At 46.3% G+C, this 25445-nt stretch overlaps 1 protein-coding gene across 1 annotated transcript; it reads right to left on the bottom strand.

Moving 5' to 3' along the window:
• Positions 1–99: 99 nt before the first annotated feature.
• On the bottom strand, positions 100–15291 carry PSMC3IP (PSMC3 interacting protein). The gene is made up of 8 exons (XM_066586688.1): positions 15176–15291; positions 12848–12948; positions 11839–11928; positions 11288–11399; positions 8137–8282; positions 6722–6775; positions 4456–4515; positions 100–931 (listed from the first exon to the last, which is right to left on the bottom strand). Exons 1-8 carry the CDS (start codon positions 15198–15200, stop codon positions 875–877), a joined length of 645 nt encoding a protein of 214 aa, XP_066442785.1. The 5' UTR covers positions 15201–15291; the 3' UTR covers positions 100–874.
• Between the last annotated feature and the right edge of the window lie 10154 nt (positions 15292–25445).

Below are 25445 nucleotides of genomic sequence, written 5' to 3'. Positions count from 1 at the left end.
TCTCCACCCATACTTCCGGTGGAGACATGGTACACTAATACCAATATTATATATATATATATATATATATATATATATATATATATATACACACTGTACTCCTCCTTTGCCCTGACATCACCACCATTAACACTCCCTGATAAGTGTGCTCACTGGCCTTGTTCAGAATAAACCTTAGAGTTCTGAGACCTATATAAATGCACTTGACCCCTTCAGAGGGCAATTACCCACAAGACCAGTGAATATACTTGTCAGGAAGTGTTGATGGTAGTGATGTCAGGGGAGAGGAGTACTACCAGCCAGGAGAGAGCTGACAGCAGTCACTGACTAGAAATACAGTCCTGGTTTTTATGCTTTCCATGCTCCGAGTGCAATGATGAATTGACCATCAAGCGCTCGGGCCCTAGACCAGTGTTCCCAAAATGCAGTTTTTAATCTTAAGAGCAAACCTTAATATTGCATAGTAAAAACATGGGAGACATTCAAGTCTTTGTACAGCAGACAAATACCAAAACGGCTTTTGAGCAGATTCCATCATTTCTCCATCTATTATTCTGCTTCCTCAGAAAAAAAACCCCAAAACAACCATTTTTTAGCAGGAAACAGAGGAGACGGCAAAGCAGACGTGCTGGATTGTTTCCAGGGTCATAACGGCTCCGCTGCATGCAGAAGGGCATTACAGAATGTGACGGGGCGGATCAGACAAACCCATGTACCGTGAGCACATTAGTGCAACACATCCAGGTATGCATTGGGCTCACATACAGCGGCGCTCGCTTCTCCCAAAAACTTAAAACAGAAAGTTTATATTACTGCTCTCACAGTGTTCCTTATACAAACTAAAGCTTTTCCTCTCCGGATTCTACACTGATGATCAGAGATCCGGGACGGTCACATGGTGATCTTCATCTGTTTCAATCCCAACTTCTTCCTGCAAAAGTTTCCAGCGAGAACATGAGATATTCTGTACAATAGTTTTTAGCGCTATTTCCTAGCCTTAAAGGGGTTCTGTCAGGAAAATAAAAAAATATATACTCACCTGTGCCTTACAGGGCTGTTCACCAGGAAGCTGCTGGTCTTCTTCTGTCCCTCCAGCAGCCTTTCGATCACAGGGCAGAAGCTGGCAAAGTTCCAGCTTCCGCCCCTGCTGGACGGCAAGTACTGCAACCCTGGTGAGCGTCGCCCACTGATTGGTCTGGCCACGTCTAACCTCCGACGTCAGAGAATCGATGGCGAGTGACAGTCACTTGTTAACTTACTATCCTCGGACGTCCTCGGGGAGTCAACGGCGAGTGTGCATGCGCCGCCCCCCCGTGCCCCCCCCTTCCCGCGCGCGCTTGTGCACGCACAGACGGCGCTCTGAGGACGTCACAGGTCAGACGCGGTCAGGTTGATGAGTGCGCAGGAGCCGCTGGCAGATGACCCCCTTACGCGCCAGGTAAACAATGGAGGGAACAAGTACAACAGGATTAGGTAAGTTTACTTTGTTTTTTTAAACTCTTTTCTTTCCACAGGTTAGACTGTACAGGGATGCAGGGGAGTAGAATTTTTTTTTATTTTGCTGACAGAACCCCTAAGTACTAGTTTTTTCTCTAGTGTAAATAGGCACTAGATATATTTTCATAGGGGATGGAGCTCCGCTTTCTACATAGAGCTGAAGTGGTTGTCTTATGAGAACAAAGTTGGGTCAGGGAGTAGACAGTCAAAAATCAGAGGAAAAGCCACTCACTGTCTGCTGTGGCGTTTATTTGCCAGCAGGGAATATCTTTGACCACACAGTCAAAACCAAAGCCCCATTTACACGCAGAGATGATCGCTCAAAATTTGTTCAAAAGATAGGGAGAATGACAGTTTGAACGATCCTTTTGTATAAGCTGCTAATGGACACTAATGCCTATTAGCAGCTTACTACCTTCATTTGCATGTAAATGAGCCTCCCTGAGCTGTACGCGGAGAACAGCAGGTGGTCTGTTATCTGCATACAGCCCATTTGTTCTGTCGCGGGACTACAGCTGTATACAATGTTATCAGCGCTCCCGTGGAGAATCGCGGTACGGTCCCTGCTATCAGCTCTCTGCTGAAGGATGGATTTTAAACTGAACTAAAAATCATCGTTCGAACAAAAAGCAAATGAAGGTAGCATTTACACGCAACAATTATCACTCAAAAGACTGAGTGAATTTTGAGCGATAAACATTGCATGTAAATAGGGCTTAAGTGCATTGCTGTTGCTGTTTGTATTTATTTTTTTTAATAAAAAATAAGTGATATTTTAGACGATTTGGTTAAAAAAAATATATAAAAAGATTGATAACATTTATTTAAAAGGGGTCCGGTATTTTTTTCTGTTTTCACTCATCCGCTAGGTGTATAAAAACTGATAGATCGGTGGAGAGTCCAACCACTAGGACCCCCAGCATGAGAGTAGGTGACCTAACCACTGTCACCGTTCAAGATACAATTCTTCCATTGCTGTAGTTTAGTGGGGAATGGAGCCACTGATCGCACATGCGCAGCAGTGGCTCCATTCCTCTCAATGGTGCAGGCAGATAGTCAAGATTGCTCTTCTACGTCTGCCCCACTGAAATGAATTAAGACAGACAAATAGCCAAGTCCTGTGTTCGACTATCTCGGTCTGCCTCATTGAAATGAATGGAGTAATGCCGCTTTGTTTATTTCAGTGGGGCAGACTGAGAGCAGAGCACAGCACTCTGCTATCTTCCTGCGCAATTGAGAGGAGTGGAGGCACTGCTGCGCATGTGCGACCAGCGGCTCCCATTCTACACTATACTACAGAAATGGGTGACAGTATTTTGAACTGTAAAAAAATAGGGGAAGAAACGGGTCCCTTTCGGGATTGGTGGGAATTCCAGTGGTCCGACATCAATCAATCTTCACCCACCCAGTGGATTGGTTAGAACAGAAGAAAAATGCTACATCGCCAGCATAGTAAACTGGCCACCAGATTCTCAGACTACCCTATATACAGACTGCTTTAGTAGGCCAAGACATTCCTCCATGGTTTTGGAGCAAGGGATCTGCATCGTAAGATAGCAGATAGACACATGATATCCTCAGTCCTGCTTTATCTAAGAGCAAGGGGGAGTGTTTCAGACTACCAAAGAACACTGAGTGAGAATCTGGGGGCCATTCATGCATAAAAGAGGGGAATAAGATGGCTAAACAATTGCTGTAACAAAGTATGTTATCTTTACATGTCCATGTATAATGCAATTTTTACTGTAAATCACTTTAAATGGTTTATGTAGAGGTTGTCAAAAGCTGTATGCTAGTTTAAAAGTATATGCCAAAAGTCATGGGATAGCCGTATTACATTATGAGGTGGCGTTACTTCAGATGGCATTTTTGGAACACCCACACCTGTAGAAGTTGTGAGGCAGAAGACTGGCCAGCATGCTTACTGCAAGTCAATGTGAACTATTTGAGATGCGATAGTGCGTGCCAGATGGATAAGATATCCCATTTCCAAACTTGTGTAGGCATTTAACACTCCTTAATCCACAGTGTCACGTCTGTGTTGGTAATACATCATAGAAGGCATCACCACCCACCGGTGCGTAACGATTGCAACTATCAGTATCTGGCTAGAACTGTCTCTGCAAACAGACAATCAACTCCAACAAAAATCACATCCACATTCGCTGCAGGAGGCCCAACACACATCCCACAGGTCAGTGCAGCGTTCTTTCCAGCAGCTCATGAGGTTGATAACCGGACCCTGGAGGACTGGCAACATGTGCCATGGTCTGATGAGTAACGGTAACAATTGGTTCGGGCTAATATTAGGGTTCATACATGGCGTAGATCCCATGAAACCAAGACACCATGCAGGCTGGTGGTGGGTCCATACTGGTGTGTGGGGTTCTCATGGCATGAGTTGGGGCCACTGGTCCGCCTAAACAGATCATTGACCGATGGCGACCAAGTTTCATTGCTTGGTAACAGTTTGCAGCTCTTAATGTACCACACAAAGATAGGGTATTACTGGGGGATAACACACCATGCCATCAAGCACAAGTTGTCCATAATTGATTTGAGGAGGATTTTAGAGAGCTCCTACAAAAGAGTTTGGGTTTCCCATTTGCCCAACAGTGCATTTATGGGATGTGGTGGAGAGGGCCATTCACTCCTGAGATCCTGCACAACTACCGCAGAGCTGTGGGGGGCTATTCAGATGGCTCAACATCCTTCCAGACATCTTCCATCCACTTGTGAAATTAATGCAGTGTTGAGTTGCTGCACTTCACCAGGTTAGAGTCCTGCATGATATTTAGTAGTTCCTATCCCATGACTTTTGGCATGTCAGCATACAAGCTGCTGCAAACAGTATTGTTATTTTATGGATGGAGCTTTAAAAACTACCCCAAGTAATGTCACCCCAAATATTCTTAAGAGCGATTCCCAATGTTTTGAAGTTTGACTGAGATTACTTACAAAGAATTGCTTCTTACTTTTAGGGTACCCTTCAAGAATGGCATCAAAAATATCTGTAGCCTAGGATAGAAAAAGACAAAAAAAAAACCCATAAGAGGATAATTTTATAATAGCCGAATCATCAATAAGGTTGTTTTCACACGTTGTGGAAATGTTGCAGGTTAGAGTTACAGTACAGTTAGACCCCATTTACACTGATGAGCGCTCAAACGACAGTTTGAGTGACAGTTTTGAGCAATCAGCTTTGCATACTTTATAGTAGCTAATTAGCTACTATACAGCTATGCAGGCGCAGCGACGCCGCTCTCTCGCTGAACACTACAGCTGTTCTGCATGAGTAAGCAGCTGTAGTGTTCTCTGCGCCTACAGCCCGTGCCCCACTGTGAATTCACAGCAGGACACAGGCACAGAGAATCTTATCAGTGTAGCCAGCTGATTGCTCAATTCTAGCAAGCTAGAATTCAGCAATCAACAACTCGTGCACGAAAACTGCTCGATGTAAGTGCATTTAGACAGAACGAGAATCGCTCAAAAGATTCTTTTGATTGAATTTTGAGTGATTCTCGGTGTCTAAATCAGCCTTTAGGGTAAAATGCACTTAGGTGGAAATTCTGCGGCGGGATTTTCAGCAGAATTTCCACCCGTGCACGCTGCCATAGGGTTGCATTAGATAACGCAATATTATGCAGACAGCTGCAATTTGACCGTGTGAAAACTTGCGCGGTAAACAAATCGTGGCATGACCTGTTTCTGTGTGAGCCTCGCAGAGGCCCACAGAGAAACGTCACGGCTGTCACATGTCCTGGTCAGCAACAACCAGGAAGGGCAGAGCAGATGTGATGCAATTTGTAAATTGTGGAAAATCCCCTTTAGGGTGCGTCCAGACATTGTGGACACACTGGTTCTGAAGAAATGTTGTAAAAACCCCTTTAACCCCTAAATGGACATGGCCTATTTTGGGCATAAGGATGCAACAATTTTTTGGGGTTTTTCCATCTCCACTTTTCAAAAGCCATAACTTTTATTGTTCCATTGACGCAGCTCCACGAGGGCTTGTCTTTTTGCGTGGCAAAATTTCATTTTTATTGGTACCATTTTACTTTATTGTAAAACTTTTCTTAATCTTTTTTTAAGCAAAATTACATAAATTCTGCCGTTTTATTTTACGACGTTAATCATGCAGCATAAATGACAGGATATATATTTTTTCTGTGGGTCAGTACAATAAGACACAAGAAATAACTTTTTGGGGGGAAATTTTTCTTTTTACATCGCTGCATTCAAAGTTCTATAACTTTATTTTTAAATAGACAGAGCTCTGTTACGGCTTGTTTTTTTGTAACATTTTGGGGTACATACAGCTTTTTTGATCTTTTTTTTTTTTAGGGGCAAAATGAAAAAAAAACTTGCATTTTGCCTCAGTTTTTTTAGGTTACGGATATGATGACCAAATATGTGAGATTTTAATTTTTTTATACGAATAGGGAAAAGAGTGCAAGTTTTTTTTTTAATACACATCTTATATCCCTGTAGGAGACTTGTACCATAGCCGCTATGATCACCATGATAAATTATCACTTGCAATAGCGATCATAGGAAAGGGTAAGCCAGAACACCTGTATCTAGTGTCCTGTTGCCATGGCAACCCGCAATTACATCGCGGGGGGGCCGATGACGTCACATAGGGAGTGTGCTCCCTCTGTAAAACCTTTACATGCTGCGATCTACATAGACTGCAGCATGTAGGAGGTTAAAAGCGGAGATTAATGTTCTCGGGTGCTGCAGTGGGAGGCCTGATATCGGAAACAGCCGGCTCTCGCTGCCAGATGGCGCGGACTCTGCTTCTGACCCCATGCCATCCACATGATATTCGGTTACATCCTGTCATGTGCCAAGTACCTGTCAAGTACCACGGTGCCATGATGTAACCTTATATCCTGTGGCATTAAGGGGTTAAATACAATCCAACTGCCCAAAAAGTTTATTACAGCAAATCTATAAGATTAATATACACGTCTGATGAGCATAAAGACAGTTGGGTGTCTGTGCCTGAAGCTGAGCCAAAGACAGCTGGAAGTCTGTACAGAAGTCCTGGGAGCTGCACAATTCTCAATGAGAGTCTTCCGGCTATAGGAGCTACTGATGACAGCACCAGCTCATTCGCTTGGACAAACGAGATTCGGGCACGTCTTGTTATGTCTAAAAGGAGCTTTAGTCTACGAAACCTAGAAAGGTGTTCAGTGTACCAGGAGGTAGAGAAACTCACCATGCGCTTCCTCTTTCTCCATTCTTTACTATATTGCTTCCGCTCATTGTACACCTAGAGAAGAAGCAGCAGACAGCAGCCAATACATTATATGAAGTAAGACAAAACCATTCCGAGCTTTTGCATCTATTGGCTTTCCGAGCTCTTCCTAATATACCGTTTACAACCTGTTTCAGACTTCTCATGTGAGTGTAGCCCTGCCAGTGATACAAGTTGGATGTGAGGTCTGTGTGTCCAGGATGCTGCTGCCATCATTAGCTCTCATGCATTAGCACAGCCTCCCCTTCTAATACAGCGCCTGTGTGATGATCTCTTCCCTATGCTGACAGACAGCGCTCTCTTCTTACAGACTATGCCATGGCCTCTATCCTCTCTCTACACTTTAAGCAGTTTATGCGATTTCTTCCTCTGCAGACTCTGGGTCACTAAGAAAGAAGCAAGCTGACGTCAGGCCTGAGCCAATAGCAGCTAGAAGCCATGTAAGGCCTCATGTCCATGGCCCTGCTTGCCTGCAGTTTCCCGGCAGCGGTGTCCACGCGAATCCGTCCTCTTCCGAGTTCCCTGTACTGCGCATGGTCCTCATGGCTTGCCATCAGACATGCGCAGCAGTGTTTGCTTTTTTTCTCCTGCTTTCCAGCGAATCCGTGGCACGTCCGCAGTGTCAGCTGCAGGTGTGCCGCGGATTGGACCATGTGAAAGAAGAATAACGGGTCATGATAGAACAGACTTTTACAGACACAGCGATACATTTTGTGTGTTTTGATTTTTCCTAAATAGACAGAAATACATTGCAGGCCCAGGGGCTTTTAGAAGAATCCTGGCTGCTATGACAACTGGATGCCACTTCTCCTTGCAGGGGAGCTGTTCAGGATCTCCAATTGGGGCATTTAAAGGGTTAACAGCCACACTTGCCGTGAATACTGATTGCAGCTAAGAGTTAGCTGTCAAAAGACAGCCAACACCAGCTATGTATGGAGCAGTCAAGGCTGCTAAACCCCTTACAGCTCCCGCGCAACTACAACGTGCATGTATTACGGCCAGCTTAACCCATTAGCATCCCATAAGATAAATGTTGTCAGATTCCAACTATTTAAGTGGGATCCACTAACAATCATGTCGATGGGGGCATCCTGACTGTCCCCCAACCGCATGCGTCAATGGGGGGCATCCTGACTGTCCCCCCAACCGCATGTGTCAATGGGTTTAGACATGCTAGATTTCAACATGACTGATGCTTTGTTCTGTCCGGATACAACATGCTCCCTGAACCGGCTACCCTCTCCCCTCCCATGGGTGTACAGAGGAAATGCTGTCAGATAATAATTTTGGCGATAGCTATCTAATGTGTATGGCCAGCTTTATTTGTGGTGTGTCTGCATGGAACACATGTACAACTTCCACCCATAGAACTTTACCTTCTCTTTTTCCTCCGGGGTGACATGATTGGTTGCAGATTTAATCTTCTGCAGCTTTTCCTGGTCTCTACTGCATTCCTGCTTCAATTCCTTGATTTCTTTCATCATTTCCTCAGTTGTCATGGAGTTGTTCAGATCTTTCAGCTCTGCAGAAGGTGACATGTATTATTATTATAAGTTTTTTTGTTTTTTTAATTAAATAAATTTTTTTGAGCATTTTGGTTTTAACAAAATCAACCCACAACAGATTGCAGTGGAAATTCTATGAGGCAGATCCACAGCAGACTCCATTCCTTCAATCGAAAGGGTAAAATATGTCATGGATCCGCATCAAAATCCGCCACGGACACCGTGAACGCATTCCAATTAGTATTTTCTTAATTCTATGGGTGTTTTCATACATGGCAGAAAATTCTGCCCCAGAGAAATCCGCACGAAAACCTTCATGTATAATATGCGGACTTTGTGGTAGATTTGCTAAGACCTGCTGCAGAAAGGTCTGCCTCCTATGGACACTAAGCTAAAACTGGTTTAGCTGAGTGACTACAGTAAGGGTATAGCCGCCAGGAATTGACAGCTCTTCCTTTGCTTAATGTTCGCCTCCTAGTAGCAGGAGTTATAACCAAGGTATTTGTTGTGTCCCCCAACGACACAGCTGAGAAATGGTGCATATGCCCGTGTTAGCGATACCTAAGGCCACCTGCACACGAATAAATTTGCATTGCCGAATCCATGGTTGTCGCCCACACCGCGGATCCACAGAAAATACCGTTCATAGCATTCTATGGAAAAGCGCTTCTTCCTGCACACTAGTGGAAACAAATGGCTATTTCTGCGAGTAGAGAAAAAAATAACAGCATGCTCTATTTTTGTGCGGTGGCCACACAGACGTCTTCCATTGAAACCAATGGAAGCCATCCGACTGGCGGCCCATCCGCAATTGACATGATGGACAGGTCGCGGGTACCCCTGTCACGGCCTAGCGATCGTGCAGGAAAAAAATATTTTTTTAAAAATCTGCACAGCGCATGTCTGATGGCGGCCTGCCGCGGTCATCTGCAGTACATAAAAAGGAGATAAATGACAGGTACGCAGGGGCTCTGGACGGGCACAAGGTCAGATTCCACTGCCGGCTCCCGCATGTGGAATCCGACCTGTTCGTGTGCAGCCGGCCTGCGGCTACGTTTTTGAATTGCAGCAAGAAAACCACATTAAAAAAAAACACCTGAAAAACTGTTTGAAAAATAAGCTGCATTTACAATTAGTGTTTTTAATGCATTTCTGGACTGCAGCTGCAAAAATCTGCATTAAAAAATAACGAAAACACATTACGTGTTCAAAAAGTAAGGAAAAAAAAAATGCAGTTTTTAAAACTGCTTGCGTTTCTTTAGCTGCAATTCAGAAAAGCTCCGTGTTTCCTAGAGAAGATTGATAATGAATATAGCCACCTATAAGAAGAAGCCACAGCTTCTGCCTGAAATGTCACTTGGGCTTTCAGCAAGCAGAGTTACTAAGGCCTTTCTCACACAGGCACTTTCTACTGCGATTAACGCAGCATTTTGAACGCCGAGTTAATCACGGTATAACGCTCCCATTTAAATCAGTGGGGCCTTGCAGACATGTGTTTGATCAAGCGCTGGACAGTGCTTTCCAGTAACCCGCTTTCGAGCACTGTCTGCTCTAGATTTGTCCGTTTAGCACACCTCATCACCCATCACGATGATGGGGTGCGCTAAAACACGCCGTCGGCCACAGGGAGCTGCGAAAGTATAATTGCGCCAAAGCACCACGTTTCAAAATGCGGCACGTTGCCGCGTTCATGTGTGAGAGCGGCCTAAGGGTGTGTTCACACATCGCAGATTTTGGTATAGATCAGCAGCAGATGTCACTCTTTCGATTGGAAGAGGTAAAATCTGCTGCCCATCTGCACCAAAATCTGAGACAAAATCCATAGATCAGCGACGTGTGAACGACCCATAAAGCAAAAAATGCACAAATAGGAAGATCTGCTATCCAGGAGTCTAAGCACGGTGACATGACATCTCAGCTGTAAAGTCAGATTACTGAATTTTTGGCGCTGTTGTGTACTCAGATAGTGGAGAGAATTAGCGTACTTTTACACGAGCTGACTGTAGTCCGACCGATAGTTGTCTTATGTAAAAGTGGGACCCGACAGGGTCCTTAATGAGAAATCGCTCAGTCAATAGTAGTTTTAGTTCAGTTACTCCGGCTTCTTCAAAGCTTATCCCCCCCATCAAGAGTCCAGCAGCTTTGCAGCCTTAGGCCTCACTCACGCAGGCGTTTGCAGAAACACAGCATTTTTCAACGCTGCGTTTACTGCAGATTCCGCCTGGTTTCAGCAGCGCCTGTATGCGTTATGCCAGTGTTTTGGCTGCCGATACCAAAAAAAAATAAAAAATAAATACTCACCTAGCAGGTGAAGCCGCTGGCGGGACTTTGTGAAGTCGGCAGATTGCTATGATTCGCTGAGTGACAGCTAGCTGATCCAATCAATAAATGAATGGCTGTGATTGGACACATCCAGCGCTGGCTCTGATTTGATCAGTCGTCTGTCACTTAGCCAATCAGAACAATCCCTTGCTGCAAGCAGGGATTTAGAATCTCCGTTACCAGCAAAAGTTCCTCTGAAGGCTGACAAGTCCCGAGAGCACTGCCGGGAACAGCGACATCACCTGCAAGGCGAGTACTGCTTTTATATTTCTTTTGACTCAGGCAGTGTAGCTAGGGCATTCAGCGCTGCCAAAAGCACGGTACCAAGTTGTACTACGTTTTCAGCAGCACTGACACCACTGCCTATTCATTTTAATGGGCAACGCAGGGCTGAAAATGGCCAAAAATAGAACATGCTACGCTGTCAAAGTGCAGCGTTGAAGACGCTGCGTTTTCAGCCCTGTGTGAGCAGCCCCACTGAAACAAATGGGAGCCTTGTACAGCGTTCAGCGCTGTGCTGAAAAAGCAGTGCTAAACGCTGTACAAAAACGCCTGTGTGAGGGAGGCCTTACACATGTACCAACTGAAGCCGAGGAGGGAGAGCTTGGCATACATAATGCACATAACTGAATGCATGAAGAGTAAGATGTTGATGCATGGTAGCAGGGACAGCAAGTTCTGCATGTGACAAATGACTAACCTGTCTCCAGTTGACGGCAGCTCTGCTGGACGCTCTGTGCTTTGCTGGAAAGTCCTGAGATCTGGTCATCCAGACTCTTGAGCTCGGTGTCACTCACATCTGGGAACTGGTACTAAAGATCCAACAATGAAAGAATTACACTATGGACGGCAGAATTAAAGGGGTTCTCCGGGGTCCCTTTCCTCAAAATAGCTCAGCAATAGTTGCTAGGTAGAGGCCCACTTCTTGGGATCGCCGAACCCGCTGTCCATGTGAACAGCGCCAGAAGCAGCTAGTGCTGTCAACATGGCAGCAGCCTGGTTTGGCACTACAGGCACGGCTCCTAGTAAATCTATGGGAGCTAGGCCTGTAGTACCAAAGTGAGCCATTGCAACATAGACAGCGCTATCTGCTTCCAGTGTTGTCAATACTGACAGTAGGCCCAGAGATCAGCTGATTGGCGTGGATCCTGAGCATCAGATCATCTACTGATCCAGGTAGGACATTGTAAAAGCCCCAGAGAACTCCTGTAATCAAGGGCAAGCTATACATAAGGAGACTATTTTACAAACCTGATCAGCAAAGTAGATTTTCTGCTTGCCGTAAACCTTTTCCTTGACTTTTCCCTGCTGGGCAAGCAGCTCCATTGCCTTAACCACGGCCTGGAGTGGAAAACAGAATACAAACAATGACTATGCAAGGAGATGTAAATGCAGTCCAACCAAAGGGTTAATGGCACTACAGAGCGCACAAAGTGTGGGGTGGTTTTTACATCAGCGCCGGAGACTCCATCACAGATCCGTCTGCAAATAGAAGAAAAAGCGTTGCATGCAGCGCTTTTTCTTCCATCCCAAAAACGGGAGGACCCCATTATAGTAAATGGGTTCTGCCTGGCACTGTTCAATTCCGTCCAGAGACAGAACCGTCCGGCCGTGGGGATTCTGAACGCAGCAGGGAAGTGGAATCCCCGAAGCAAGTGTGAAACCCCCTTTACAAGTATTCATGGTTTAAACTGGAACTCCACTCCATCATCCCTGCATGCAGCTTTCCCATCGCTTCTACTTGTAATAAGACGGGTCCCTTTAAATAGCGGGCACAACCGCACCCACTAGCGATGGCTGGCACATTTATCTGCTGTGACAATGGTTTTTTTTTTGCTTCAAGACCAGTTTTCACAAGCCGTAGTGCCATCACTATAAAGCCTGCTGTGTGCGGTACAAGCAGGCTCCATACTGGTAAACGGCCCCTGTACACGGCCTACGGGAGTCCTAGCTCAGATTTCGGCAAATGCATTCCGCTTTTGTCAAAGAGTCCGTGTCAGGGACCCAAGGCCAAAGCCCCGATTTCTGCAGTGGATGTGCCAGCGGTCCTGTAGAATTCCGATGGGCTGACCCGCAGTAATAATCGTCATGCTTTGGATGTTCACATGAATGGGGTATAACATAGGCTATAATACATACATTACTCATACGGTACGTTGGCACGCAGATCTTATATAATGAGAAGTCTGCAGCAAACGCCCATCGTGCCCACGAATCCCCGTGGATGATGCCCATCCTACCACATCTATGATATATGTACCGTCTTGCCGAGGCCGTGCTCCCGCTGCAGGTTACTGAACACATCCTGCGTGCTGTACGGGCGGTTCTGCTCATTCAGGTACTTCAGGATAAGACTGTTGGCTGCAAGAGAAATCACGGACACGGAGGTTACCGGACGCCGTCAGCAACCTGGAAGAAAGCGGTCGGCCGAAACAGCAGTCAAACGTTCTAACATGTATAATCGGCTTACGTAGCAAAATGCTGCGGATCACCTCCTGCGCAAAATCCACATCACTGTTGCGGGCACTGACTGGTAATCAGCTGTGGATAATTTAAGTGACTTGAACCTACAACACATCACCTGACCGGCGGCAGCGCTTGGCGGGTGCGGAATGTGCGCCGCAGTGAGGGCGCAGTATGAGGCGAGAGGAGCGGCGCTGCAAGTTTAAATCGGCTGCACATACGCAGCTGAATACCAGTATAAGGGCTCCTGTCCACGGGCGAATTTTTATTGCGTTCCCCGCTGTGATAATCCGGGAACGTTGCTACGGAAAGCGCGGTTCCCCGTCCACGAGCGGAGAATCACAGCCATTCTCAGCTGGCCGGCGGAAAACCGCAGCATGCTACGAACTGCCGCGATTCTCCGCGATGAGCCCATCTATCAGATAGGCTGACCGCGGAGATCCGTCAGCTGGCTCCTGCTCCCGGAGATCCGCCGCAATGTCTGAGGATGGACAGCCTTAAGTGCACTGATGGTGCGGATTGTCACGCAGTTTTTGATGTAGAAACGCTGTGGATTTTCCCATAGATCTGCAGCGTTTACGCTACCTGTGTACGCGCCCTTCTACACTGCGTGGCCACTTTATTAGAGACACCGCTCCTTTCACGACTGCAGCTTCCCGAGTGCGGCATAAAATCACGTCACAAGTTTTCTATGAATTAGTGTGAATTCAAATTAGATGGGAAAATCCAGCAATCTGAGCGCCTCCCCGCGAGGCCGGGTCATCAGTTACTGACTAGCCGGGGCGTCATGTACTGCCAACCTTCTCAGGGAGTATACCAAGAACGGTGGGATCGGGGTTAAACTTCCAGCGAAAGGGGATCCTGTGGGCGTAAAGAACATGTCACTGTAAAGGGGTCAGAGGAGGATGAACAGATGGAGCCTCCGAATACTAACGAAAGTGTCTGAACACACAACTCGCCTTTCTTAGTACGGATGGGCTATGACAGATGATCAGTTCTGGCGCCATTGCTGTGTAAGGCCCCCTTCACACGTGCGAGATTTGTAATATAAACCCCATTCATCTCACTGGGGTCACACATGAGCTCTTTTTCCCACATTGCACAACGATGTGATACCCGGGGAAACAAAAATAATAATAATGCCAGCCTGCCCCATCTTTGTCCGTGCCCTCACTTCACATCGCCTACTGCCCAATGGGACGGCGGCGGCAGCGCTCCCCATGCCAGGTAGGCGCCTGCAGTACAATCACGAGGTTTCCCCATACAGAAGCTCCGCAATCCTCCGCCGCGCTGAACGACCGCTACTTCCCCAAAGTGATGCCAGGCGGCTTTAATATAAAAACTCCTCGCATCCTCAGGGAAATCGCACAGTATGACGGCGTGATTTACCGCCCTGGATCACCCTCGTCCGTGTGAAGTTAGCCTTGCCGTACGTTCGCACGCAGTGGGATTTGGCGCAGATCTGCACCGTCTAGTACGGCTTTTGACGCGGATCCCCAGCAGGTTTCCCCCTCTCAGCGGCTGGCGTGACGTCCGCTGCCGGTCTGTGGCAAAATACCCACCAATTCCACCATGTATGAATGTAGCCTCCGAGAAACAGAAAGACGAGACACCAGCGGGCAGAAGAGCGCCAAAATTGTATCACTGATGGGTCAGAATTTGGCGCAAGCAGCATGAATCGATGACCCCCTCTAGTCAGGTGACAACAGTTCAGGGGGTCGGAGGTGAAGTAAAGGTGCGGGGAAGGATTTCTTGGCACACGCTGGGTCCTCCGACACCCACGGACGGACGTATTAACGAAATACTGCAGTTCTGACGGCTGAAGGACGTCTCGTGTGCTACTAGATGGGGTCTCTAATATAGTGGCCGGTCTGTGTAGGCTCCTGACAGGAGGAGTACACCAGCACTGGAGTAATGTAGTTGTCCCTGGTAACCAATCAGGTATCGGCTTTCATTTTGGAAAGGGCCTTTGGAAAATGTGAGGTGGAATCTGATTGGTTACTATGGGCAACTGCTCTTCCCCTGAGCTGGTGCAGCTCCTTCCGCAGCCTGTGGAAGCTGTACAGCGCCCCGTTACAATGACCGCCGTCCACCTCGTACATGAGCAGCTGCGCCGCTCACTCACCCGCTGCGTCCTTCGCTTTACTCATCTCTCGGCGAGCACGGCGCCTAGCTAGCTGCTGAAGTTAAAAATCTCCCGCCACGCCGCATCACGACGTTTCCACTTACGGTAGAAACTAGAGTGGAGTGGGTGGAAGGAGGTGTGGCGTCATATGGTCAGGTGATGTTCACCCGTCACGTGACTCTCTAGGCGAGGGCATCTGTGTGTTTTCAGAGCTCCGAGGCAGCTGAAGGTTCAGGGGGCTCCTGGGTGATGCCTGTAGGGGGCGCAGTGTTTCTGGCATACCTTATAATGAGCCAGGATTTAGGACGCTGTCCCACTCCCAGCAGGTGTTGATCTGACTTGTAGTCCGGCAAGGACCCCCATAGCTGTAAGCAGTGCGACCTCTGACCTCCACCCTGGCTTCTGCGTTCCTGCACACTGCCGCTGGATCGGGGCAACAAGCGAGATAAATGCTTGTTGGGTGACTGTAGGTCCAGAATGGGCGGCACTGTTACGACTGGGGCTATTACCGGGGGCCACTATTAGAATCTTAGACTGGTAGAGTTGGAAGGGACCTCCGGGGTCATCGGGTCCGACCCCCTGCTCAGTGCAAGATCATTAAATCATCCCAGAGAGATATTTGTCCAGCCTGTGGTTGAACTGCCTGTTACTATCGGAGCGCCACCTGTAGGGGTCTACTCTCAAAGCCAATCAAACCACAACGATTGGTCCAAGCGATAGGCGGGAACACTTAGTTCCTATTGGCTGATAGCGAGGGCAGAAGCCGAGCCGATACCATGTGACGGTGTTGTACTGTGGAATTGTGGGAGTTGTAGTCTTTTGCTGTATGGAGAGTTAAGGCCAGAAACCATAACGGCTGTCTGGTGAATGAAGACCGGAGGTCGGTGTGAGCGCTGGGTGTAATATATTACATCACATAGCAGTGCTGCCGCCGTGACCTACAGGTCAGAAGACGACAAGCGGCGGCCGGTGACTTGTGTTATTGGGTGGATGGGTGAGGCCCTTGAAAAGATTTGCGTCAACGTTTTTGAAGTTTGTTCGTGTGCGTTTGCTCTGGTATTTTTTGGGGCGTTTCGCTTGAGCGAAGTAGTTTCGCCAGTAAGACGAAGGAGGGTGGGGCTGTTCTCAGATGTACGCCTCACAGACGTGGGGGTTAAGATATGGTTGTGTCAGTCAAAAACTGATCAGGTGGGAAAGGGGTGGAAGGCGAAGCTGTGCACAGTGCCTGTGGCGAGTATGTGCCAGGTAAAATGTGTTAAGGGGGACCGGGCTTATATCACTTGGAAGGGGGGGCTTTTTTTGCGGTTTTTAGATGGGACCTATCTGACAAAGTTTGTTTAAGGCGGTTTTCGGTACTGACTGATTAAGGGGGGGGGGGGGGGTTCAGCCCATTCCTTTTGCATTGGTGCGGCTACTGAAGCTGCAGAATGGGGGGTTAAGCCCGGAGATGAAGAAGATAGGGCGATGGGAGTCTGACCGATATCACTCTTATGTTAGGCCAGAGGGGTGGTCTGATGGATTGGGTGCAAATGGGTGGGGGCAAGAGTAGTGTGTTATTTGGTCGATTTATTTTAAGGAAGCCGGTTATGGGGGTGAGGATTTTTTTACGTTTGTATGCCCTCTACCAAAGCATAGTCGTGGTGTGGTCAGAGATTTTTCATCAGAAGTGGTGGAGGATGGCCCGAGTATTTCTGGCCAATGTTTTACATTAATATTAGTCACTTAAGGTGGCGATCGGTGTCCCCGCATCTGTTAGTACGGTTAGGGGCAAGTTTCGCTTTTACCCAAGTTAGTTTCAAGCACCAGATTTTGTGGCTCTGAGGACTTTACGGCAAAGTTGTATTTTTTTAGATTTGTAATATGTTAAATAAAATGGCTGCTGTGGCCAATCTAATCCAAAGTACGGTGTGTGGTCTTTATTAGTTTAAGTTAGCCATAATGGATAGTGACTCTAACCTACCCGGGGCAAGGGTTTCAACTTTGGGATTTTCTACTTTAAAAAAAATAAATTCTTCCAGTTTTTAAACTATTCCATGTCTACTTTTTATTCTATTCACAAGGCCGACCTGCTGGAATTCCTTCTTGTAGGGGCGTCTTGTACAAGAGATGAGTTTTTTTGCATACACTGTGTGGACAGATGTTTTTTGGCAAGATACAAATTAGGTCATAGTTTTGCCATTGTAAAAGGTTCGGAGACTTCAGCTGAACAACGGATTTCCCTTTATCAGGAGCGGTTGATAATTCTATACCCCGCCATTGGCCTATGCATTTCAAAGTTTGGCTTCTCAATCCAGCAGGCCATGGCTACCAACCACCGCCTGTACACTACTATGCCCGGGTTCTTGAAAGTTTTGTTCTAAACTCTTCACCTTATGTACAAAAGCTTTGTTAACACGGACCTCAATCAAGTCCGGTACTGTGGGACGTGAGCATCAGACCAGAAAAGGATTCCCCCCCCCCCCCCCCTCTAGATTGGGCCTTCTTATTGAGAGAAGTTGGAACATGATCGCTCAGACTATATGGTATTCTGGGGAGTTTGCACACAATGGAATGATCGGTATCCTTAGTAGATACACGATATGAGCTTACACAGTGTCTCCTTGCAAATAACAGGAGGAGTCAGAAAACGTCGTTTTAGCAGAAAATCAGCCAAAAGTGGATTTAGTTCCAGACTGTGCTAAGGCAGCAATATGGCTGCACATCCAATTGGAAGAATGTCTAAAGTGGAGTACCACAAGGCTCTGTGCTAGGCCCAAGGTTGTTTAAAGTTTTTTTTAAGTTATCTATAGGAGGGAATTGAGGGGAAACTGTTCAAAGCTAGGAGGGATAGCCAACACTAGAGAAGTTAGAGGATTCACAATGATCTAGCCAAGCTTGAACAGTGGGCGACGACAACTAACAGAATGGTATTTAACAAAGAGAAACACAACGTCCTACATCTGGGCAAGAAAAAGACACAAACAGAATGGGAGGAATTGAGGTAAGCAGCAGCACATGTGAAAAACACTTGTATATACTAATAGATCACCAACTGAACATGAGTCAGTGTGATGCAGCAGCCAAAAAGGCAAACACAATTCTAGCATGTATTAAGAGAAGCATAGAGTCTAGATCACGTAAGGTTATTATCCCCCTCTACTCTTCAGTAGTCAGACCTCATCTGGAATACTGTGTCCAGTTCTGGGCACACGAATTTAAAAACAAAAAAAAAAGCCAGATAAAACTGGAGCAAGTTCAGAGAAGAGTTACCAGGATGGTGAGCGGTCTGCAAATCATGTCCTATGAGGAACGGTTAAAGGATTTGGGAATGTTTAGGTAGCAAAAAAGAAAGCTGAGAGGAGATTTAATAGCGGTCTACAAATATCTGAAGGGCTGTCACAGTGCAGAGGGGTCAGCCCTATTCTCATTTGCACAAGGAAAGACTAGAAGCAATGGGATGAAACCGAAAGGGAAGAGATATTAGAAAGAAACAAAAAAAAAAAAAAAAACTTTGACAGTGAGTGTGATCAATGAGTGGAACAGGTTGCCACAGGAGGTGGCGAGTTCTCCTTCAATGGAAGTCTTCAAAACAGGAGGCTGGACAAATATCTGTCTGGGATGACTTTGTAAATCCTGCACTGAGCAGGGGGTTGGACCCGATGACCCTGGAGGTCCCTTCCAACTCTACCATTTTGTATAGATACATAACTGGCTCTACCGTGTGCAGGTGGCCTTAACCAAACAGAACCATTCTGATACATTAAGGAAGTCAGAAGTCATCTTTGCTGCCTCTTCCACACAAGCGGGCAAATTGGATATATGTGTTCTGCTTCTATCAGCAGGCTCTTATCAACCATTCAATGTTCAGGGGAGCAGCCCGGCTATCAACAAGTGATCCAACTGGTTAGATTTTGTACCAGTCAGATCCTGTCTTTAGGAGATACATGGGACAAGAGTTGTGGCTGCCCTACGCCCCCCTTCCCAAGCAAAAATGGGAAAGTTATCAAGATTGCTGTCGGCAAGCAATAGGTTATCAAATAGTTCCGGCTTGTGAAGACAGTAACTAAAATGAAAGACACTATAGGAAAATGGTCTATAAAAGCATAGTGTAAAGTGTACCAAGCTCACTAGTTATTCCCTACCCACAGGATAGCTTGCTGACTGGTGGGGTGGGGGTGGACACGGGACTACCACCAATCTCAAAAATGGGGGTCCTTATCCTCTTCACTGCATCTCCCATAGTGAGATTGGTAGAACACTTGTGTGACCAGAGTTCCATTCAAATTGGGATTGTGGGAGATGGCCAAGCTGGTAGCTCAAGTATTTGTCAGCCCAATTAAAAGGAATGGACCCCCGTTCTTATGATCAGCAGGAGTCTCAGCAGTGAGACCCCCACCGATCAGCAAATTATTCCCTATCCTTTGGATAGCAGATAACTTGTGATCCTGATGCAACCCCTTTATCCAGAAGACAAGGCTAAATGTTGTACCAAGTCAGTAACCTGGCACCCCATAGAAGGGAGCAGATTTCAACTTTCACACATACTTCAACTGCTTATCAGAGTTCTTAAAAAGATTCCATTATGGATTCATACAAAATCTATTCTACCACCTAAAACATTGTGGAGGTCTTATGGGACAAAATGCCAGACCGAGACACTGTCCCATAATACCGAGCCGTATTAAAGGGGTCGTCTTATGAAAGGTTTACCTGTCCTGCAGACACCATAGCTGCAGCGTGGCCCAAAGTGAATGGCAGCGGCGGGTCACGGATGCCTACAACTGCCCCATTTACTTCTATGGGACCGCTGGAGATGACCAACACTGCTATGTCTGGTGGTCCCATTGAAGTGAATGGATCAGTAGTCTGATCAGCCGCTGTTGAGGTGTCTGCATGACAGCCAAGACATGTCTCGACAACCCCTTTCACTCTGTGGGGTGCCATACACATTGTGAACGCACAAGGGCCAGCTTGCTTCTCCAGACATCTCTACAAGACTCACACACGGGCAATAAAGTCAGCAGAGAAGACATTTACAAAACACATTCGATGAACATTTTTATTAACTTGACATTTTAAAATTGTACATCCGTCATTTCTGCAAAGAACAAAAAATAGTCAAAACGTCTCTTACAATATAGAACCAAAATGACAAATGATAAAAAATAAAATATACAATTTAAGGCTGGGATACCACCAATCAGAACAGGGAGGAAAATAAATGTAACTCCTATGGAGGCTGCAGGCTACAGACCCTTACAAAACTAATGAAATGATTTGGATGAGGCGATTTCCTTAGCTACTTCTCGGAAAAATCGTTTTTCCTACCGTAGACACGACGTCACTCGTCCATTGGCGCTACATCAGCCAAGTGAATGGAGCAGAACTGCAATACCAGTCACGGCCAGTGGACAAGAGTGGCATTGTTCCTAACCTCATATAACCCTTTAGAAAGGGGCAAATGTACCTTAAAGGGGTTGTCCCACAAAAATAACTTATTACCCATCCACGGGATAGGTAATAAAGGTCTGATCGGTGGGTTCAATGACCGAGAGCGCCACCAGTCACAAAAACAGTGGTCCCCCGAATGACTGTAGTAAGGGGTCCTACGTGCCCAGTACTGCTCCACTCATTCCTATGGGACTCTCTGCCCCATTTTTGGAGATATGTAGTTTGATATGATAAATACCCATGTGTCTGACTCTGCAGACTGGATTGAGTTGGAGGAAATGGCAACTAGTTCAGAGAACCGGAAACACTGATCCTAGCAAAACGGACACTGAGTAAATAATGGACTAACTTAAAGCGGTGAACTACGAAGGAAGCCTATTTTCTACAATCCAGCAATGGGTTTGCTCCCCACAATCACCGCAGTCCGTCAGCGCTTGTGCATCGGGTAGGAGTCCCTGGTCGGACTAATAAAACGTGCAGCCATTTAATATTTCCATTCTTGAGACTCTAATAAAAAAGGGGATAGAAAAATACGGTTTCCCGCTTTGTGATTGGTTTACAGCAAATGATTGAAATAAAGTGGAACTGGAACACAAACTCTTAGTGCAGAAGATGGGAATACAGGAGTGAAGAATACAGCCAGCGGCCCGACTCCATCTGTAGTCCCTTCTCAGAAAGCATTAGTGCAGATGCAAAGACTCCGATTACTTCTATTAGGCAGCATTCGCACAGCGTTCTTCACTGCGCTGCGGGATTACATCAGGGGGTTCAGGCACGGCTGCGGAAGACCACACTGACGGAACCTCCAAACGGAACCATCCACTCGCATTAGTGAAACGGACATCACATTGTATCCATTTTACAAGGGTTTTGTTTGTTTCCGTTCTATTGGGAGCACAGAATAGTCAAGGGAGTTCTTCTATACTCCAAATAGAACGAAAACTAACGGAACCCTAATAAATTGGGCACTGTGAGTGAAGGACTTCTGTCATGGGGCTGTTTATGGCAACGGACGAGCTTCTTGATGTAATTCCACAACATAGGACGATTGCCGTGTGAATTCTCCCTTACTGCAGTTTTGTCATCACTTCCTTTTTTTGTTCCCTCTTCACTTTTGATGGGACAAAATCCAGCATGTTCACAGTGAACGCACACGAGTATAAACAACTTATAAGTCAAATACGAAAAGTCAGCGAGATCTAAAGCACAAATTACCAACGCTAAAGGCTCTCATACACAATGAAAAGTTATCGGAAACCGCTGATTTTAATGGGACTTGCCAACTATTGTATGTCTATGTTGGGGCCTCCCGTCAGTGAAAAGACGGATTGGACAAGTTCAATCTTAATACCTGATCCTCTTTGCTCTAGAGGCGTATTACCTCCAGTGAGAAGGTCCGGCTGCAGCTTTCTCCCCTCACCCTATTGAAAAGGCAAGAACACACAAGTATGGTGGATTTGGGAGAAATGGCCATCAGCTATTGAAGCTGCATGGGTACTTAAAGGGGTTGCACCAAAAATCACAAGTTATCCCCCATCCATAGGATAGAGGATAACTTAGTGGTTGGTGGGGGGTTTGCAGCCCCATCCTCCTCACTGAAGGGGGTGCAGTAAGTCGGTGACAGAATGGAGTGCTGGTGATAACTGAGCAGCAGGCGCCTAGGCATTTTTTGTCAGCCCCAGCGAAATGAACGGACTGCTGACTGCGCTTGCTCAGCCATTCCTCTATTCATTCTGATGTTACTGTGGTCGAAGAAGTGACCCCGTAATGACAGGCAGAGGGGGACATGCAACCTCTGAGATCGGCAGCGGTCTCAGTGGTAACCCCAACCCCCATCCCTTTACTCGTCAGCAAATTCCTTATTCTGTGGATAGGTGATAACTTGCGATTCTGATATAACTTCTTCAAGATGAATAGTAGGAAAATAACCTATGTGGGTGTGAAGTGTCTACTCCAACTCCATGTAGGCTAATGAGCCATTCATAAAGTCCTTGTGCAATTAGAAACTGAAAAACTTAACAACTCCATATCCTAAAGGGTGAACTACTACCTAGTCTCCCATAGATGCATCCAGTAAATGCTCCATCTGTACCAGGGAGGTGAAAGACTTCCATGCAGGTAGTTGACCAGTGAAGATGGGTAACCAGTACAACCAATTCAACCAGATAAGTCCAAGCCGTACCGGCATACCAAGTCCTCAAACAGCAACATAAGTAAAGTGGAAGAACTTCAAGCCACAACAATGCCGAAGGTAGAACAGCAACAGGAAGAAGGAGGAGCCTGTTAGAAATAAAAAAAAAAAAAGGACTATATAAAAAGGGTTTAATGGGATTTATCATTTCCTACATGAGGAGTCTCTGAAGCCTCAGACATGCACTGCAATCCATAGACTGGGCCATTTCACAGCAAACATCTCAACCCTAACAATGGCGCTTCAACCTCGAGAAAGACTGGTGATGAGTGTCGGCTTCCAAGTTAGCCAGAGGACGTGCGGGGATCAGAGGAGCTCGGCTCCTTGTATCCAAGAGTATGGGATTGTTCTGTGCTGGTATATAAGCCTATTGTTGGCCAACCTGGAACTCTCTACCCCCGCCTTACACGCTAGGGCCATAAAGTGACATTCACCACCACAAATGTCGCATGGCCAAAGAACACGGAATCCAGATGCTACATTGCAACCTGATGAAAGTCAAAGCACTTGCTTTTCGACCCTTAAACACCCCCTAAGAAATCCAGCAGGTTTGCGGCAACTTCCAAGTGGCCACGTGAACACATTCACTTTCATTGGGCTGCGATGGGATGTGTCGTGGCCAGAGTCACTCAGTAGCCCTAGCCTCACATTACATTTTTCCCCCATGATTACAGATTTGAGGTATTTTGCGTAGGTATGAAACAAAACTGGAAAAATTGGTACTAAATCTAATGCAGTAATTTTGTGCTACAGGTCCAGCACCATGCATGGAGATACAGAGTGGGCATCTACCCTAAACCTACACTGTCCACGAGATCTGCTCTTCAGATGTTAACAATCTGTGAGCATATCAGGCATTCAACCTAACCACCACCTATAACAGGGGTTGTCCAGTTGTAAACCACTGATGGCCTACACTTAGGCCACCAATAGTAGATCTGCTACACAGGAACCCTGCCAATCAGCAGTTTGCTGAGCAATGGTCTTCTGCACGGAGCAGTTTTCTGCAGGAAGCAGACAGCTCTGTTCTCACTGCAGTGGCCAAGCTTGGTATTACAGGCAAAGTTGAAGTGAATAGGCCATCAATAGTTTACAGCTGGACAACCCCTTTAACAGCAATCCTCTAGTACCTCATAATTACTAAAAAGCTTACAAAAACCATCAGCCCTTCTTCCGTTACAACCCAGCCAAAATAGATCAGCCTGAAACTAGTAGCCATCATAAAGGCCAATGATATTTCATCATGGAGGGGGGGGGGGGGGGGGTTGTGGTAGAAATGTTGAAAATTCAGGACTCCTATTGCTACACAGTCTCAGGAACTACTGTAGATGCATTTCAGAATTTCTGCTTAAACGATTCTCTAAATACTATGAAAATGTATACGGAAGAAAGATGACACTATGCACAGCATAGGGGTGGGACAGCAACTTATATACCTGCAGTAGGAGGTCGCATCACCGTACATATTAGATAGGCAGCTGTACCAGATGATTTCTTTGGGTACGGTCAATCTAATTTGTATGGTGAGGGGGTCCTCTACAACCGCTCTCAACAGCAGATGTGGGTGGGGGTAAGATTGGGCTGTTGGATGTCAACTGTTCAGCCTTCTCTTTGGAGAGATAAGCCGCTGCCAGAAGTGTCCGGCAGCAACTTTCTCCCCTCCCTACATTCAGAACACACCTACACTCAACTGAAATGAGCGTACATATGTATGGGGCGCCAAGCAAAATGGCTCTCTAATATGTATGGCCAGCCTTATGCAAAATAAAGTCCGCTAATCACTAAATACAATACAATGGAATAAAACATTACAGCCTTGTATAACCTTCACTTGCATTGAACAGCTAAACCTTCCGATTATACCCTGATGATCAGATAACTAACACTCCGCAGTTTAATACTCGTGATGGGCTAAAATAACAAAAAGAATTAAAAGAACCATGAAATCAAGTTTGACAGACGCCGCAGCACCCTTGGTTTCATTTTTACCGATCATCAGATCATTGGGTCTAAAATAAAAAAATTGGAAGAATCTTCAATAATCTGATTACAATGAACCGAAAAGCGGAATAAAGACTTGACCTATAAACCTGCTGGAAGGTTCAGAAAAAAAAAAAAATTGTATCCATCAGATTGTAGAGGCAGCCATGTTGTGGGAGTGCAACCTATCAATTCACAGGGCAGGGGTGATGCTTCTACATTATGGCTCAATCACCTCTCCTTGGGAACGGACAGTCTGAAATGTGGTTCATAGACACCATGGTTGCTCTAAGGCTAGGTACGCACTAGCCGTAACTGCAAGTCGCTCCTGAGAGACTCGGGCGCAACTCGCATCGGACACCAATCCATGTGCCGTCTGATGTACACGGACATCGCATATGGATTTGTGAAATGAAAAGAAATCGGACATACCATGAGTTCTTTTGGAAGGGTAGAGTTTCTCCTTAGGGAGAGCACCTTGTAAGTGTGAGGAGGCTTATAAGGCCATGCATGCTCCTCTGGGAAGTTTATGCAGATTGGAAGATGGAACAATGCCTCTACAGCGCCACCTATTAGAAGGAAGTGTTCCTGCAAGTCAATGTCAGGCCTTTTAACAAGTCTTGTTGCAAGGTGTGGCATTGACTTGCAGGCATGCTGCCTTCTAATAGG

Source organism: Eleutherodactylus coqui, chromosome 13, assembly GCF_035609145.1.
Source record: "Eleutherodactylus coqui strain aEleCoq1 chromosome 13, aEleCoq1.hap1, whole genome shotgun sequence".
In the NCBI taxonomy this organism is placed as follows: domain Eukaryota; kingdom Metazoa; phylum Chordata; class Amphibia; order Anura; family Eleutherodactylidae; genus Eleutherodactylus; species Eleutherodactylus coqui.
This window is presented reverse-complemented; position numbering and strand designations above follow the sequence as displayed.

What these genes read in the sequence shown, in the direction of transcription:
- PSMC3IP (XM_066586688.1), bottom strand. Translation starts at nt 15,200, where the DNA reads ATGAGTAAAGCGAAGGACGCAGCGG. An exon ending in AAATCTACTTTGCTGATCAG is followed by an intron (nt 11,400 to 11,838) that starts GTTTGTAAAATA and finishes TTGGATCTTTAG; the next exon opens with TACCAGTTCCCAGATGTGAG. An exon ending in CTGCCGTCAACTGGAGACAG is followed by an intron (nt 8,283 to 11,287) that starts GTTAGTCATTTG and finishes CACCTTCTGCAG; the next exon opens with AGCTGAAAGATCTGAACAAC.